Source organism: Papilio xuthus, unplaced genomic scaffold (genome assembly GCF_000836235.2).
Source record: "Papilio xuthus unplaced genomic scaffold, Pxut_1.1 DF827777.1, whole genome shotgun sequence".
NCBI classification, from domain to species: Eukaryota; Metazoa; Arthropoda; class Insecta; order Lepidoptera; family Papilionidae; genus Papilio; species Papilio xuthus.
This window is the reverse complement of record NW_013530872.1, coordinates 5,952,268-5,965,066: the sequence shown is the minus strand read 5'-3', so window position 1 is coordinate 5,965,066 and position 12,799 is coordinate 5,952,268. Positions and strand designations below refer to the sequence as shown.

Sequence of the window (12,799 nt, the reverse complement as noted above, 5' to 3'; positions counted from 1 at the left end):
TGAATTCAAAAATATATAACGTCATATCTGCCATAGAACCACAACAGTATGTACTGTGTTGACATTATTAAAAATTATAAACATTGATTTTATATATCCTCTTGATATACAAGCTTTTAGCTTTGTTTTATCTTTATACTTGCAGTCATATATTTAAGCATTTTCTAATTGTTACTTACGAATACAAAATTACCACTTGCGGAGTATTCTATATTTCACAGTGCTTTGTTTCGCCGAGACAATAGCTTGCAAAAATATTTTTTCGTTTGCAGTACAATACTTGTTTATCCATCGTCATTACAATACTGTTTTATAGGTCATGCTAAAGTACAGTCGAGTGGACACAAAATAATTTATATTAAAAGGAAATGAGATCAAATGTTAATATATTTTTAATGATATTAATATCATTAATATTCTAATAAAAAATATCATTAAATTTCTCTAATAGTGCAATTAAAAAGTATTGTATTCGCTATGAACACAATATTAGATAACCTTCCCTACCCTTGAGTGTACGAAGCTCGGTATATCAAGTTTACAACCGCAATAACTTACGAGGCAACGATTTATAAGTCCATACCGTGCCGATATCGCTTACGGAGGAAACAAAGCGATAGTCCAAATAAATTACTATCAAAAACGTCGCAAATATTACAACGACGCAGTTAATCTAGTTATGGTTACAATCCAAAATTAAACCTGAAGTCAATTTGGTTTTAAATACAGTTATAAATTTTATAATATAAAATTAAGTTATTTTAATGTATTATCATGGATATGTAATTCAATATGTAATGCATACTGGCTTTCGCCCGCGACTCCGGCCGAGCAAATTTAAAAAAAAAAATTAATAGCCTATGTGTTGTCCGGTTCTATGTTCTTCATCAGTGTCATATATCATTAAGATCCGTGGAGCCGTTCCGGAGATATCATGTAACAAACATACGTCCATCTATCCGAACTTTCGCATATATAATACTTTAGTAAGATTATGTATGTGTCTGCTCTATAATTAGCGGAAAGAGATTAACAATTAAGTATGATATTGTTTTGTGTCAATATAATACGTTTGCTGCGACCTTTCACACGCAACAATGCGTTCTCATTTCGCAGTTCCTTTTATAACTCTCAGCCATTGTATTTTTAAACAATTATACATTTAGTGGTACAATGTACTTAAATATTATATATTCAGTAAGATGATAATCATCGAGCAAATGTATAATGAACTGTCATTACAGTTTTTCCTATTGGTACAAGTAATTGTTGCAATAGATTGAAACGATCACCACATTTATGAACTCCGTTCCATAATAATATAACTTACAAAGAGCATTACCCTTGTAATTATATTGTATTTATAGGCAAATATTATGTATCTACCCCCATTTGACACAGGCCTTGTAGATTAATTTCGTGGATTCTAATACGTCCTCAATGTACTTTCAGCCGAGTCATCAGACACGACTTGGGCAGGAGAAGACGACTTCGTAGTGGTGGAGGCGACGGAGAGCGGGTCCGCGGAGTGCTCCGGACACTCGGCACACTCCTCCGGCTCCGAGGCTGCGCCGCGACCTCGGTCGCTGGCCCTCACGCCCGCCTCGCCCGCCACGCCCACCGCGCCAGACACGCCCTCATCGCCCGCCTCCTCCTCGCCGCCAGACCATCCCGCACCTCTACGCGTTAGTTCTATACACATTGTTTACTTGTTTTTACCAAAAACATAAGAACAGAAGAGGCAGATCAGAGCCATTGTCCCGGAGTTGGTCACTTATAGGGCAATGATACAAAAGAAAATTTAAAAACAAAAATTTTATGGAACTTTTGTTGTTGACGCTACGTAATTGTTATTCTTGACAAAAATAGCCTGTTTACGAAAGCTATCACTTATCGGTTATTGGTACGTTCGTGTTTACATCCTTATAGATTACAGAAACATTATAGATTAAGGCTAATTTATTAGCTTTTATTATGATAATGACTATTAACACTGTATTTTTCATATTTTAGCTAGTACGTAATTAAATAAAGTATATTTTATGTATTGCAGAACCCTATGACGGTAGCGTCGAAGGTGCCGCGCTCTCAACCCATTGACGTGCTGCGATCGAACAACAACCGGAACACGACAAACATCGGCTCACTCTCACCACCATCCGTAAGTCGCAGATTACAGTACACCGTTAGCATGCCTTACAATTAGATAGCTTAGGCATATTTAGTTTCTTTTTTACATTCATAAAATATCATAAATAACTCCATTATCAGAATACACATTTTTGACGATTAGATAACACAGTACATTCGATTGCTAGATTAAATTTTCTTTAAGTTTTTATGTAATTATTGACTATTCCAGGTGCCGTTCACGATGGGCACACCCCCGTCGACGCGGCGGCGCAGCGCGTCTGGCAGCTCGCCCCCGCCCTCGCTGTGGCAGGTCTCGCCCACCAACGCCAGCCCACTGCGCAGATCTGGTACCCGCCCACTCCCTGCTTACTGCAACATCGATATAAAACTCCGAATAACTAAAAGAGCTAATAATTTAAAAAAAAACTTTCTTCAAAACGATTCAAACGTGCCCAAACTCAATGAGCTTGTGTCGTTTCATTACGAAGTTCCTATGGCCACTTTCTAGCTGCATCATCAGATCGGCATCATGTTATAATAATGTGACATTGTCACGCTAATTACATATGCATGCTAAATTTGAGATCACTCAGTGATAGGTGAAATTCAAGAAAACCTTGTCTTACGTCTATTTTAAACTTTATAACTATGTATTATACGTAGGGTCATCACCGCCGGTGTCGCTAGCGCTGAAGGCGAGCGGTGAGGCTGCGTCTCCGAAGCGCGGCGCACTCCCCGACGCCCTGCTGCGCGGCCTCAAGCTGCACCAGCCCGAGCCGCCTGTCTACATACCCAACCTGCAGGAGGACACCATACTAGCAGTACATATACATTGACTATAAAAAAAGTTATAATAGAGTTGCCGATACTAATAAAGAAAAAATGTGGAAGAGAATGACGTCTACAGTATTTCTTTTTTAATTATTCCTTATTTTATTTCTGTTGAAATTTCACAGCTTTAATACATCTGATTCTAAGAGACATTTAATAATAGTTTTTATGCAAGTATTTCTATAGTAAAAACTCATGTGTTACAGGAGGAGCACAGCAAGGTGTTCTCGCAGTTGAACTTCGTGCTGATGCTGGCGGAGCTGCTGTCAGACCTGGCCGTCTCCTGCGGCGCACCTATCGCCGCCCTCATGGACACATCCGACGGTAAAAATATACATTTATTTACATTACAATGTCAAACATGCAGAACTAACATGTAATCAGTACAATTCATAAATATAAACTTAATATAAATAATTGCTTTTGACATATTTCTAAAATATGTAATGTCACATGGTTCAAAAGACTTACCGAAGCCTAATACTACCTACCTTTATACTTGAGAACGGTATACCATTTATACCTAAAATTAGTTACAAAATATGGTTAAAATTATCAGCATAAATACTGCAGCATAAAAAACACCACAAGCAACGACTAGTGATATAAATGTATGTAATGTGTTGCAGAACGTTGCGGGTCGAGTGTGCGTCTGGGGTTGCTGGTGCAGGCGATGCAGGCGCTGGCGGCAGGACTGCGCCTCGCCGCCGCGCACTACCGCGCCCGCACGCTGCAGCCCACACCACAAGTGCGCAACGGTAACTACATCTACATATAATTACTTTATATAAACGTTGAACACATCACACTTAATAAAAATAAAATGGCTAATTAAATGTTTACAAATGCTTCTAATTTATTTGTTATAATTGTATAGTAATTTATTTATATATAAGTATAATTCTATTTGTAAATTATTTGTTTTTGATTTGTCGGCAGTGGTGTCCCTGATGAACGGCAAGTACAAGTGGATAGTGAACGAGTCGCGACGGCTGCACGAGGCGGGCGTCACACCGGCCATCTGCGACAAAATACTTTACGAACACGCAATCGAACTTGTAAGTAAAACATAACAGTATACAAACAGTCACTTACAAACGTTGTACAAAACACAATATACGTTCCATGCCATTAGGTTTCTCTTTGTGGCAATGAAAGTGTTGACGGCAGGACGTGAAAGGAGACGAGGCAGAGTGGTCTTTTCCTCTCAGATTACTTTAAATTTAAATAATATATTTTTCGAAACACGGATTATTAAGAATATGTAATAATGTGTGTATGTGTATACAGTGCCAGATGGCGGCGATCGAGGAACTGTTCGGTGACATGAAGGAGTGCGAGCGGCGCTACATGTCCGCGCAGGTGCTGCTGCACTCGCTCGTGCAGCGACACCCGCTGCACCCGCAGCACCGCACCACCCTCTCCAAGTGTTAGTACATACTGCATGCAACATTATCTAACATACCACAGATAGCAGCAACAATATAACCTAAAATGTACATAGACCAAACAAGCTGTTTGGTCTATTCGCTTGTGTGTCTCACCGTGGGCTTCTGAAACCTAAATCCCCTTTTAAACATATCCATTATCCTTGTTTTGTCAAAAATAATGACAGGGATGACGATATGTTTTATACATCGATTTTGCTGTCAGTAATCCACTGTCACTCCTAAAAACAAAGTAAAATTTATAAATAGCAATATCGTCACTATTAAAAATTTGCCTGATGTAAAAATAAAGTTATCTCAAATATAACCTCTCAGTCTACATCAAATCATGTATGTCGGCCAATTCAAAATATGAAAAAATAAAATGACAATAATTATATTACAGACCGAGACGCAGTTCAAAGGCGGCTCAATTGCCTCAAGGGGCCGCGCAAAATCATGGATGTGAAACTAGAGGCTGGGATCTCATAATGCAATAAGCAACAACCCTATAGAGATATAAGCACATCAACGCAACATGTGAAGTGATTTTATTTTGTGGTCAAACTGACTTTCAGTGATATTTACTGTGTAAAACTTAAATGTGTAAAAAGTGAAATGTGAAAAAAACTAAATCAATTCATAGAACTTGCAGGTGTTTAGCAACAGAACATTACCAGAGATTGCAATAGTGTGTTATATTTTTTTATTGTCCAGAGTGGTTCGCAGCCGTCGCGTCTTGACGGCTGGAGAACATAGACAATTATAGAACCGTCTAAAATATTTTATCGCTGAATGATTCTAGCGTCGCTTTAAGATAAAGTTTACATAAGTAGTTGACATTGTACCCTGTTTGAAATTTACATATTAACCCCCCCCTTTTATTTCTTATTATAGTACAATTTTCACAATAAATCAAACTCATAGTTTATTTTATCAAACTCGTTTTGTGTAAAATTACTAGATTTGCATAAACAACAGAAAAAGCTAAAAAAAAATGAATAGCCATTGTAGTATTGTTTCCTGATGTGTCTTCATAAATGTATTAACATTTTATTAATAACAATGTAGTGAATAATGTACGGAAAATTATAAAGGAATATTTGCAAATGGACATAAAGTTTTTAGAGATCTCATTATCGACCAATAACAATATGGCATTTCTAGATTAAGTTATCAAATATGTTTTTGTGTGTCATTGCTACAACACAGAGTATGAAATTAACTTCTATAATTGCTAGATATGTTTTTCTTTGTTTGTTTCTGATTGTGACTACATTTTAGTTTCTTCCTCAAAGATATTATATAATTAAACTTACTGAAATAAGAATAAAGACTGTTGTATTATAAAAATAAATGAAATTGTTGTTTTATTATGCACCACACATACTTTAACTACTCAAAGTAAGACATCCAATAGCTCTTTTAATACATTTAAATAAATTTAGTGGAATTTTTAAATGAAAAACATGTTTATTTCTTAAATTTATTTTACCACACTAAGTGAAAATTCTTATACTTTTAATATTGGACAAATAAACCAGGTCCTTGTTTAAGAATCTTGTATGGTTTCATACGGTTTCTACCGCGGACTTGTTTTAACATAACTTTGTCTGGTGGAAACTCAACAGAGCCACTTGTTTCTAGTAAGATATCAATAGATGTCAATAACTTCGTCATTTGTGCTGAAAGTGTTTGTGGACCTGAATCATTTGTATCCCAATTAGTATTTATAAGTCGCTCAATATCTCGCACGTCATCGTTGACACCGGCATGGTGAGTTCCATTCCAATCTAATGTTAAAGAAAATAATGGAGCTTTCTTTGGGTAGTCGCTGCTAAGGGCTACTAAGGCTACCAATTTGGCTGATTGTCTTGTTACAATAGCCCGGTACAACATATTTTCTGCAGTCACTAGACCTTCAGCTATCAAAAAAGCTGTAGAAGGTGATTGACTGTACTCCGGCCAACCTACTGATTGCCACTGAGTCAATGTTGCTGATAATCTAATAGGCGTATTATTTTTAATAGGTAAAATTTTTCCACTCTCTAAATCTTGCAACTCTTTCATCAGTTCCACTCTTGCTTCTAATCGTTTCTTTATGGTGAAAATAAAATTTTCTACAGTTACTACACTCAGACTTTGAGAAGGTACAATTGGTTTGTATTGCTTCGGATCATCTAGAATTATTGCCATAAAATCTAAACCACACATTCTCTGAGCCCAAATATATGGTCTTCCCACTTCAGGAATAAAATTTTGAAAATGATCCGTAACACCAGCAGCATTTAATAAATAAGTGGTTGCTGGGTGAGGGGAATCATTGCCATTATCTCCAGGATATAATTCATTTAAAATGCTGTCACTATTTAATACATCTGCTGCTGACACTCCCGTAATGGGCCTCGGGAAAGACATGATAAATTTTACAACCACAATTTTTAGATTAACCAAATAGAAGAAAATCAAGTTTAAAGCAGTGCCATCTTCTATTTTAACCGAAATTTGAACATTTAATGGGTGTTTTTGTAGCACTTGTTTCTTTTTGGCCTCTGCCTTTTCTTCTTTTGATATTTTCGTAGTTCTGTGATAGCGCTTCTTCTTTTCTGCCTGATCATCGTCAATGTTATCTTGATCAGAATCGGAGTCATTGGATACCAATATGTCATTTTCTATACTAGTATTAAGTTGATCCAATCTTCGAGCCTCATCTTCATCCCCAGAAATGCCTTAAATAACACAAAATATTACAAGAGATTAATAAAGCTACACTAAATATTTCCATATCCTCTGACTCAATGTTCTATAATAGATAGATTTCTTACCAACAGTAACATGTGCTGCACCTAAGACATCAGAATATGCACTTCCATTAGCATACAATAGAAACAAAGGAGGTGGTAGAAGTGATGCAGCTCTTGTTTCATCACGCTTCTCATCCAAACGCAGAGCTAGGCACTCTTGCAAAGGTTTTGTTGCCTTAAGCACATCTCGGAGATGAGGTGCAAGTGCTACCAGTCTGGATCTGGCTGCAGCGATTGCTGCAGAAACTCTCTCCTTGGAAGACACTAGTTCATTGCATGCTCCTGCCAATTCACGACGCTGTCGCAGTTCCCATTCTAACCTTGCTAATTGTAATTGATGTTCATCATTTTTGGTAATTTCCTAAAAATTAAAATGCAACCTTATTTATTTTATGACATCTATACTGTGGGTTAATAATTGAGTTATACATACTGGACGGGAGATATCCTTTGGTGCTTCCTTATAGAAATCTTCTAGAGGAACCAGTTCTATTTCTTCATCTTTAGATTTGAACTGCAAGCATTTTGTAACTTCCTTGTTTAGATGGTCGGCTTCATACAATAAATTCTGTAGAAGCAGATGTGTTGAGTCCACTCGTTGTTTCTCCTTATTCAAAGCATCTCTGCCAGCTCTTGTACGAACCTTTTCTAAACGGTTTAGTTTCTTTAATGCAACTAGCAGTAATGAAGCTTCTACTCTCTTTGCATTTATCTTCTCTTTGCTCTAAAACACTCAATGAATTTTAAAGCTTGTTATTCAATCAACCACTTTAGAAATAAAAAAAGAATTTATCGTACCTCATTAGTTCCCTTTGCTTTTAATTCAGCTATATCTGCAAAAAGCTGTCGAACATCCTGGCAGAATTTTTTAAACAAAATAGCATCTTTTTCAGCAGATCTGGACTGCGCCTCGCTTTCTTCAAATTCTACTACACGCTAAAAATTGACTTAAAGTTAACAACTTAATTCAAAAGAAAGTATCAAATACACAAATATTTTTCTAACCTTATAAACATCGACAGGTGGCTGTTTACTTATTTCACTTGAGCTATTATTCAGTTTTCGTCGTTTTTTTGCTGATGTATCTTCTTTACCCATGGCTCAATTATTAATTTTAATAAGTATAAATAGTAAATTTCTTGCAAATCGTATTTTTATTTACCGAACAACTTTTTTAATTTTACCAAAGAGTAAAGAAAAAGTATCTTGATTTTGCTTTGATATAATATTTTATAATGATCATAGATCATAATAAAATTTTGCGTCTGTAATCATCACCATGCATAAAAACTTGTAAATTACAATAATCTAAAAATCACCACTATGAGTTATAATTACTACATATGGATAAAGTTTTGTTTGAGTGAGGTTCAGGCCCAGTTGATGCTTTAGTAGGTGGCGCAATAATCGGTCTTTTAGAATTTTTTCTGCTTTCTCTAATCGTCCTTGCGCTCTTCTTGTGCTGCAGTCGATAATTGACCACTTATTAAGACCCTAAGTGTAGATTTCTCATACTAAATCTCCACTAAGTACGATCACCTAATGACTATCGAGTGCTAGCTATATGATTTTAGTTTATGTCTTCTTAATCACTTTTATAATTTATAATCGCTGAATAAAAAGAGAATTAAGTTTCAATGCGTTTACTTAATTTACTAAGCATACAACTAAATTTATAAATTATCTGTAAATAATTTATTATTACAGCATTACATTTCTAAAGTACTGCCTTTCTTTTACATATTATCCCGTTTATTATATAAAACTACGAGATATTTGCTTGAAGCATGATATTATAGCCAGTCCACTGCTTTCGCGTTCTAGGTGACGATAGTTGCGGGCTCTAATCCTTGACTATTTTGACTACCTGTAAATCCAGCCCGCAACACTAAACACAAAATTAGCCACTTTGAAATTAATTATACTCTGTTATATGGAGAACTCCATAAAATGTCCAAAATATTTAACAGATAATTTTGGTATTAATATTTGAAGATAGTGCGTTAATAATAACGTTGTCAAATGATTAAAACAACTAACGAAAAAATTGCTAATTGAATAGGCTAGGCATAAGGTAGAAGCTAGATATCTTAGCAAGCAAGCAAACACGGGTCGGTCGCGTGCCACGCTCGACGTCACATAGCGACCGCTAGCTCGCTGGAGACCGGACACACCGTGGCCGGGGCGTGTTTTGTTTATCGAAACTACTCGATAATAAACACAGTTTACTTAGTTCAACGCAAACTTTCATTTGTACTTAGACTGAGCTAACAATCGTCGTTAATTCTGTGTAGAATTAAACAATAAAAATGTCTGAAGAGAAACTGGAATTACGCACGATCACTTACATGTGTCCGACTCATCCGGTACAATTATACGAGTTGATACTCGAGCTGCTAGAAGATGCAATGGACTGCCACACAACCTTGCAGTACGAGAGCAGGAGTCCAGGTCCGCTTCGAGATCGTCCCGATCCTTTCAGCTCAAATAAAATTGATTTAGGTGAGTACCCGCATTGATGACCATTTTACAGTACTTATAAGCACAGATAAAGGGAATATATGCTGTTGTATTTTAATACTTATACCTGAAATAATTATTGTCGGAAAAAAATATTAAAATAATGTAAATTGTCATTTATATTTAACTTAATTGAGGGTAGAAAGTAAAGTGTTTGTTGTGGACTTTGTTCCGCAATCGATGGTAGATGGCGCGTGCAAACAAATTTTTAGTACAAGATTTTTTTTTAAAACAATAAATAAGACAAAGGCAGTACAGTACATATGATGATAATGAAACAAAACAAATATTTGTTTTCGAGCAAATTTCTATGATAAAAATTAATGATATGTTTACCTCATTCTCAGGTTAAAGGACGCGAACATTAACTTATTTATCACTGGTCAATAATCTTTAAAACACTAAAGAAAAGAAAATATATTAAACACTGCATCAATACATATCTTACATACTCGTATAATAGTTCCATTAAGTACCCTTTACTCTTCCGAGACTTAGTACTAGCTGTAGGACTTAGTACTAGTTCTGTAAATATCGAAGTCTTTACGTCATGTAGACTTTGTTCTATATACAGGCCACAGTTAATCGAACTTCAAATGACCTGTTCAGTAAACTTCGACATTCTTTCCAGTAATTATGGTAGTTAGTGATACGCGATTAACTGACCAAACACAGACAGTTGTCGAACAAGACAAATAAAATTAAACTATAAATAGTACACGATGGGTTATACTAATTAATATACAGTGATCTAATGTCACAAGTACATAGTGATGCTAATATATATGTATGTGGTGTGCCAGCCACCTTGTTACGTATTAACAAGATAATGGTAATTAATTTTTTCTGGATCTACTAATTTCGTTGCATGTAAGGGCTAGTTCATTCAGATAATTTTTAATAGAGTTCTTGATCTCCAATGAAATAGCAACTCTGGGTTGTGATCTTGTAAAACAACAAACATAGAACTCCGCGAACTAAGTAGTATAAACTTAATGTAATGAAATATCGCAAACCAATCTATTTCTCTGATGATTATTTGAATCAAATGATGTAACTCTTGTTATTCTACAGCGTTTATGACAGCGGCATCGTATATGAATCTCTGTAATGAAGGAAATAAGCACATTGAATTGTTACCGGCAACTCCAGTGTTCGCGCACCAAATGAACGTCGAAAACAAACCGGGATATTTCTCCGATATTATAATACACAGCGACAAGAAGTAAGTTGTTTTGTTTTTCTAACTAACACTCACTTTGTAGCACAAAAACTAATTCATCGCTATAAAAACAGAATATTTTACACGCTTGTGGGTTGGGTTATATTCCGATCAAGGGAGAGACAACGATCCAATAATAACTTTTCCGTAAATAAATTCGACACAGTTTATAAAGTTTTCATGGGCATATCTATAAAAATCACCAAAATTGTCAAATCTTAAGCAAGCCTTGGGTCCCATAACCTTGTACTAGTTAACGACATTCCGGTTTTCTGTTATTTAATCGTAGAAAAATAGAACTACAGAGCGGTTTGTCCACTAAATTCTATTGAAGTTACTTGCAAGTTTCACTAACATAGTCGTAAGTTCAACTCCCATATCTTACTTTAATTTTCGTGATCATAATTTATTTTAATAATCACGATACGTTCATTATTACTTTTAAATATTTTCTATAATGAAAAACATTCATGCGTCTACACAAAGCCTCGGCCGATTTAATTGTTCGATAATTTTCGATCTTTATTATCGCTCGAAAGCAAATAAAACGTTGCATTGATAAATTTCACGTTATCAGTTACGGCGTGTCTATTACTGATAACGAATGTCCCTATTGCTTCACAATTAACTTACAACGACTATTGTGTCCAGTGCTACGTATAATATTCTTAATTATTTCCAGAGCACATAATGTTAACACCCTACTAGACCTGCGCGGCTGCACATTTGCCTACAGTAACGAAGATTCTCTAAGTGGAAGCAAAATTGTTTTGAAAACATTGAAGGAGAAAGGAGAAAATGCATCGTTTTTTGGATCCTTATTAAGTATGGGTTACCAATTCTTATTGTGATTGAAAGTTCATTTTGTATTATTAGTTTCTCGCCCCAAGAACAGTTCAATTCTTATTGCAATATTTGGTATGTGGAAATTACTTTTTGATAAAAAACAATAGATACTTGACGTGAAAGTATAGCACCCAACATTTGAATTGGTACATCGGGCAGACAAGTACTCCTGGTTTCGACGTATCAAATGTAAACGCCGGGTAATTTACACATTTTGTAACATGTAAGCACATGGAAATGATAAACATGTCATTGGAATATAGCAAGACCTGACGATTGAGCAAAACAAACGAAGATGCTGACTCCGCGATCATATTTGCAGTCGGCGTTTTTTTTTAATGCATTAACTTTTCTAATATGAAAATATCTGATGTTTACAGAATCCGGTTCGCATTTGGCTTCGGCTCAAATGGTCCTTTCGAAGCAAGCTGAATGGGCCGCAGTCGATTCCACAACTCTTTTATATTCAAAGAAATATATGCAGGACGGCGGAAAGGAGATAATAACGCTTGAAACTTTAGGCCGTCTACCGCCGTACCCTATCGTGATTAATTCAAAACTTCCAGGTAGATATCGTGACCGATATCTTTGTGATAATAAACAAATCTTGGATTACTTCATTTACAGTTTTTTTCAGATGAAATAAAGAAAGAAATCGCGCATATTTTATTGAAATTGCCACAAACTCCGAAATGGAAACAGAAGTTCGCCGCGTTCGGTGTTATCAAGTTTGAGGTGAACAGCGCAGGCGCGTATGATGGGCCGGCTGCACAGATGTGGGCCAGTCAGAAAGAGAAACTTAACATTAGGTATTATTAGATTACTTCTTGTTATATCCTTGTTGTATATTATTTACATTTTATATAATGATTATACTCCTAAATAAGTTAAGTTATACTGATTATAATCTAATTATGTGTTTATGTTACGTATTTTTAAATGTGTATGTCTTGTAAAATACTAAATAAAATTGTTCAAAAAACTGAACTATGGTATAAATCATCCACATGACATTT

At 35.6% G+C, this 12,799-nt stretch overlaps 3 protein-coding genes across 6 annotated transcripts in view; 2 read left to right on the top strand and 1 right to left on the bottom strand.

Annotated features, from left to right (window-relative positions):
• Atg1 (serine/threonine-protein kinase unc-51-like protein Atg1) overlaps positions 1 to 5,151 on the top strand; it is a 34,250-nt gene extending 29,099 nt beyond the window's left edge. For all 4 annotated transcript variants that reach the window (XM_013309452.1, XM_013309451.1, XM_013309450.1 and 1 more), the window contains 9 exons: positions 1,453 to 1,685; positions 2,054 to 2,161; positions 2,363 to 2,480; positions 2,797 to 2,954; positions 3,171 to 3,288; positions 3,594 to 3,722; positions 3,904 to 4,022; positions 4,255 to 4,393; positions 4,798 to 5,151. In XM_013309452.1, the coding sequence (XP_013164906.1) occupies positions 1,453 to 1,685; positions 2,054 to 2,161; positions 2,363 to 2,480; positions 2,797 to 2,954; positions 3,171 to 3,288; positions 3,594 to 3,722; positions 3,904 to 4,022; positions 4,255 to 4,393; positions 4,798 to 4,883 (1,208 nt within the window). In that variant the 3' untranslated portion in view covers positions 4,884 to 5,151. The remainder of the gene's footprint in view (positions 1 to 1,452; positions 1,686 to 2,053; positions 2,162 to 2,362; positions 2,481 to 2,796; positions 2,955 to 3,170; positions 3,289 to 3,593; positions 3,723 to 3,903; positions 4,023 to 4,254; positions 4,394 to 4,797) is intronic.
• Positions 5,152 to 5,863: 712 nt separating this feature from the next.
• On the bottom strand, positions 5,864 to 8,401 carry thoc5 (THO complex subunit 5). The gene is made up of 5 exons (XM_013309717.1): positions 8,201 to 8,401; positions 7,994 to 8,131; positions 7,629 to 7,919; positions 7,217 to 7,556; positions 5,864 to 7,120 (listed from the first exon to the last, which is right to left on the bottom strand). The coding sequence occupies exons 1-5, from the start codon at positions 8,291 to 8,293 to the stop codon at positions 5,913 to 5,915; spliced, it is 2,070 nt and encodes a 689-aa protein (XP_013165171.1). The 5' UTR covers positions 8,294 to 8,401; the 3' UTR covers positions 5,864 to 5,912.
• Positions 8,402 to 9,290: 889 nt separating this feature from the next.
• Positions 9,291 to 12,770, top strand: LOC106115680 (uncharacterized). The gene is made up of 5 exons (XM_013309136.1): positions 9,291 to 9,697; positions 10,790 to 10,940; positions 11,620 to 11,762; positions 12,164 to 12,349; positions 12,421 to 12,770. Exons 1-5 carry the CDS (start codon positions 9,505 to 9,507, stop codon positions 12,600 to 12,602), a joined length of 855 nt encoding a protein of 284 aa, XP_013164590.1. The 5' UTR covers positions 9,291 to 9,504; the 3' UTR covers positions 12,603 to 12,770.
• The last annotated feature ends 29 nt before the right edge of the window (positions 12,771 to 12,799 follow it).

Excerpts from the sequence above, each read along its gene's own strand:
- thoc5 (XM_013309717.1), bottom strand. The coding sequence starts at position 8,293 with ATGGGTAAAGAAGATACATCAGCAAAAAAACGACGAAAACTGAATAAT. Across the intron at positions 7,557-7,628 it reads CAAAGGATATCTCCCGTCCA|GAAATTACCAAAAATGATGA; the intron begins GTATGTATAACT and ends TTTAATTTTTAG. Across the intron at positions 7,121-7,216 it reads TGCAGCACATGTTACTGTTG|GCATTTCTGGGGATGAAGAT; the intron begins GTAAGAAATCTA and ends GTGTTATTTAAG.
- LOC106115680 (XM_013309136.1), top strand. The coding sequence starts at position 9,505 with ATGTCTGAAGAGAAACTGGAATTACGCACGATCACTTACATGTGTCCG. Across the intron at positions 11,763-12,163 it reads GTTTTTTGGATCCTTATTAA|AATCCGGTTCGCATTTGGCT; the intron begins GTATGGGTTACC and ends TGATGTTTACAG. Across the intron at positions 12,350-12,420 it reads GATTAATTCAAAACTTCCAG|ATGAAATAAAGAAAGAAATC; the intron begins GTAGATATCGTG and ends AGTTTTTTTCAG.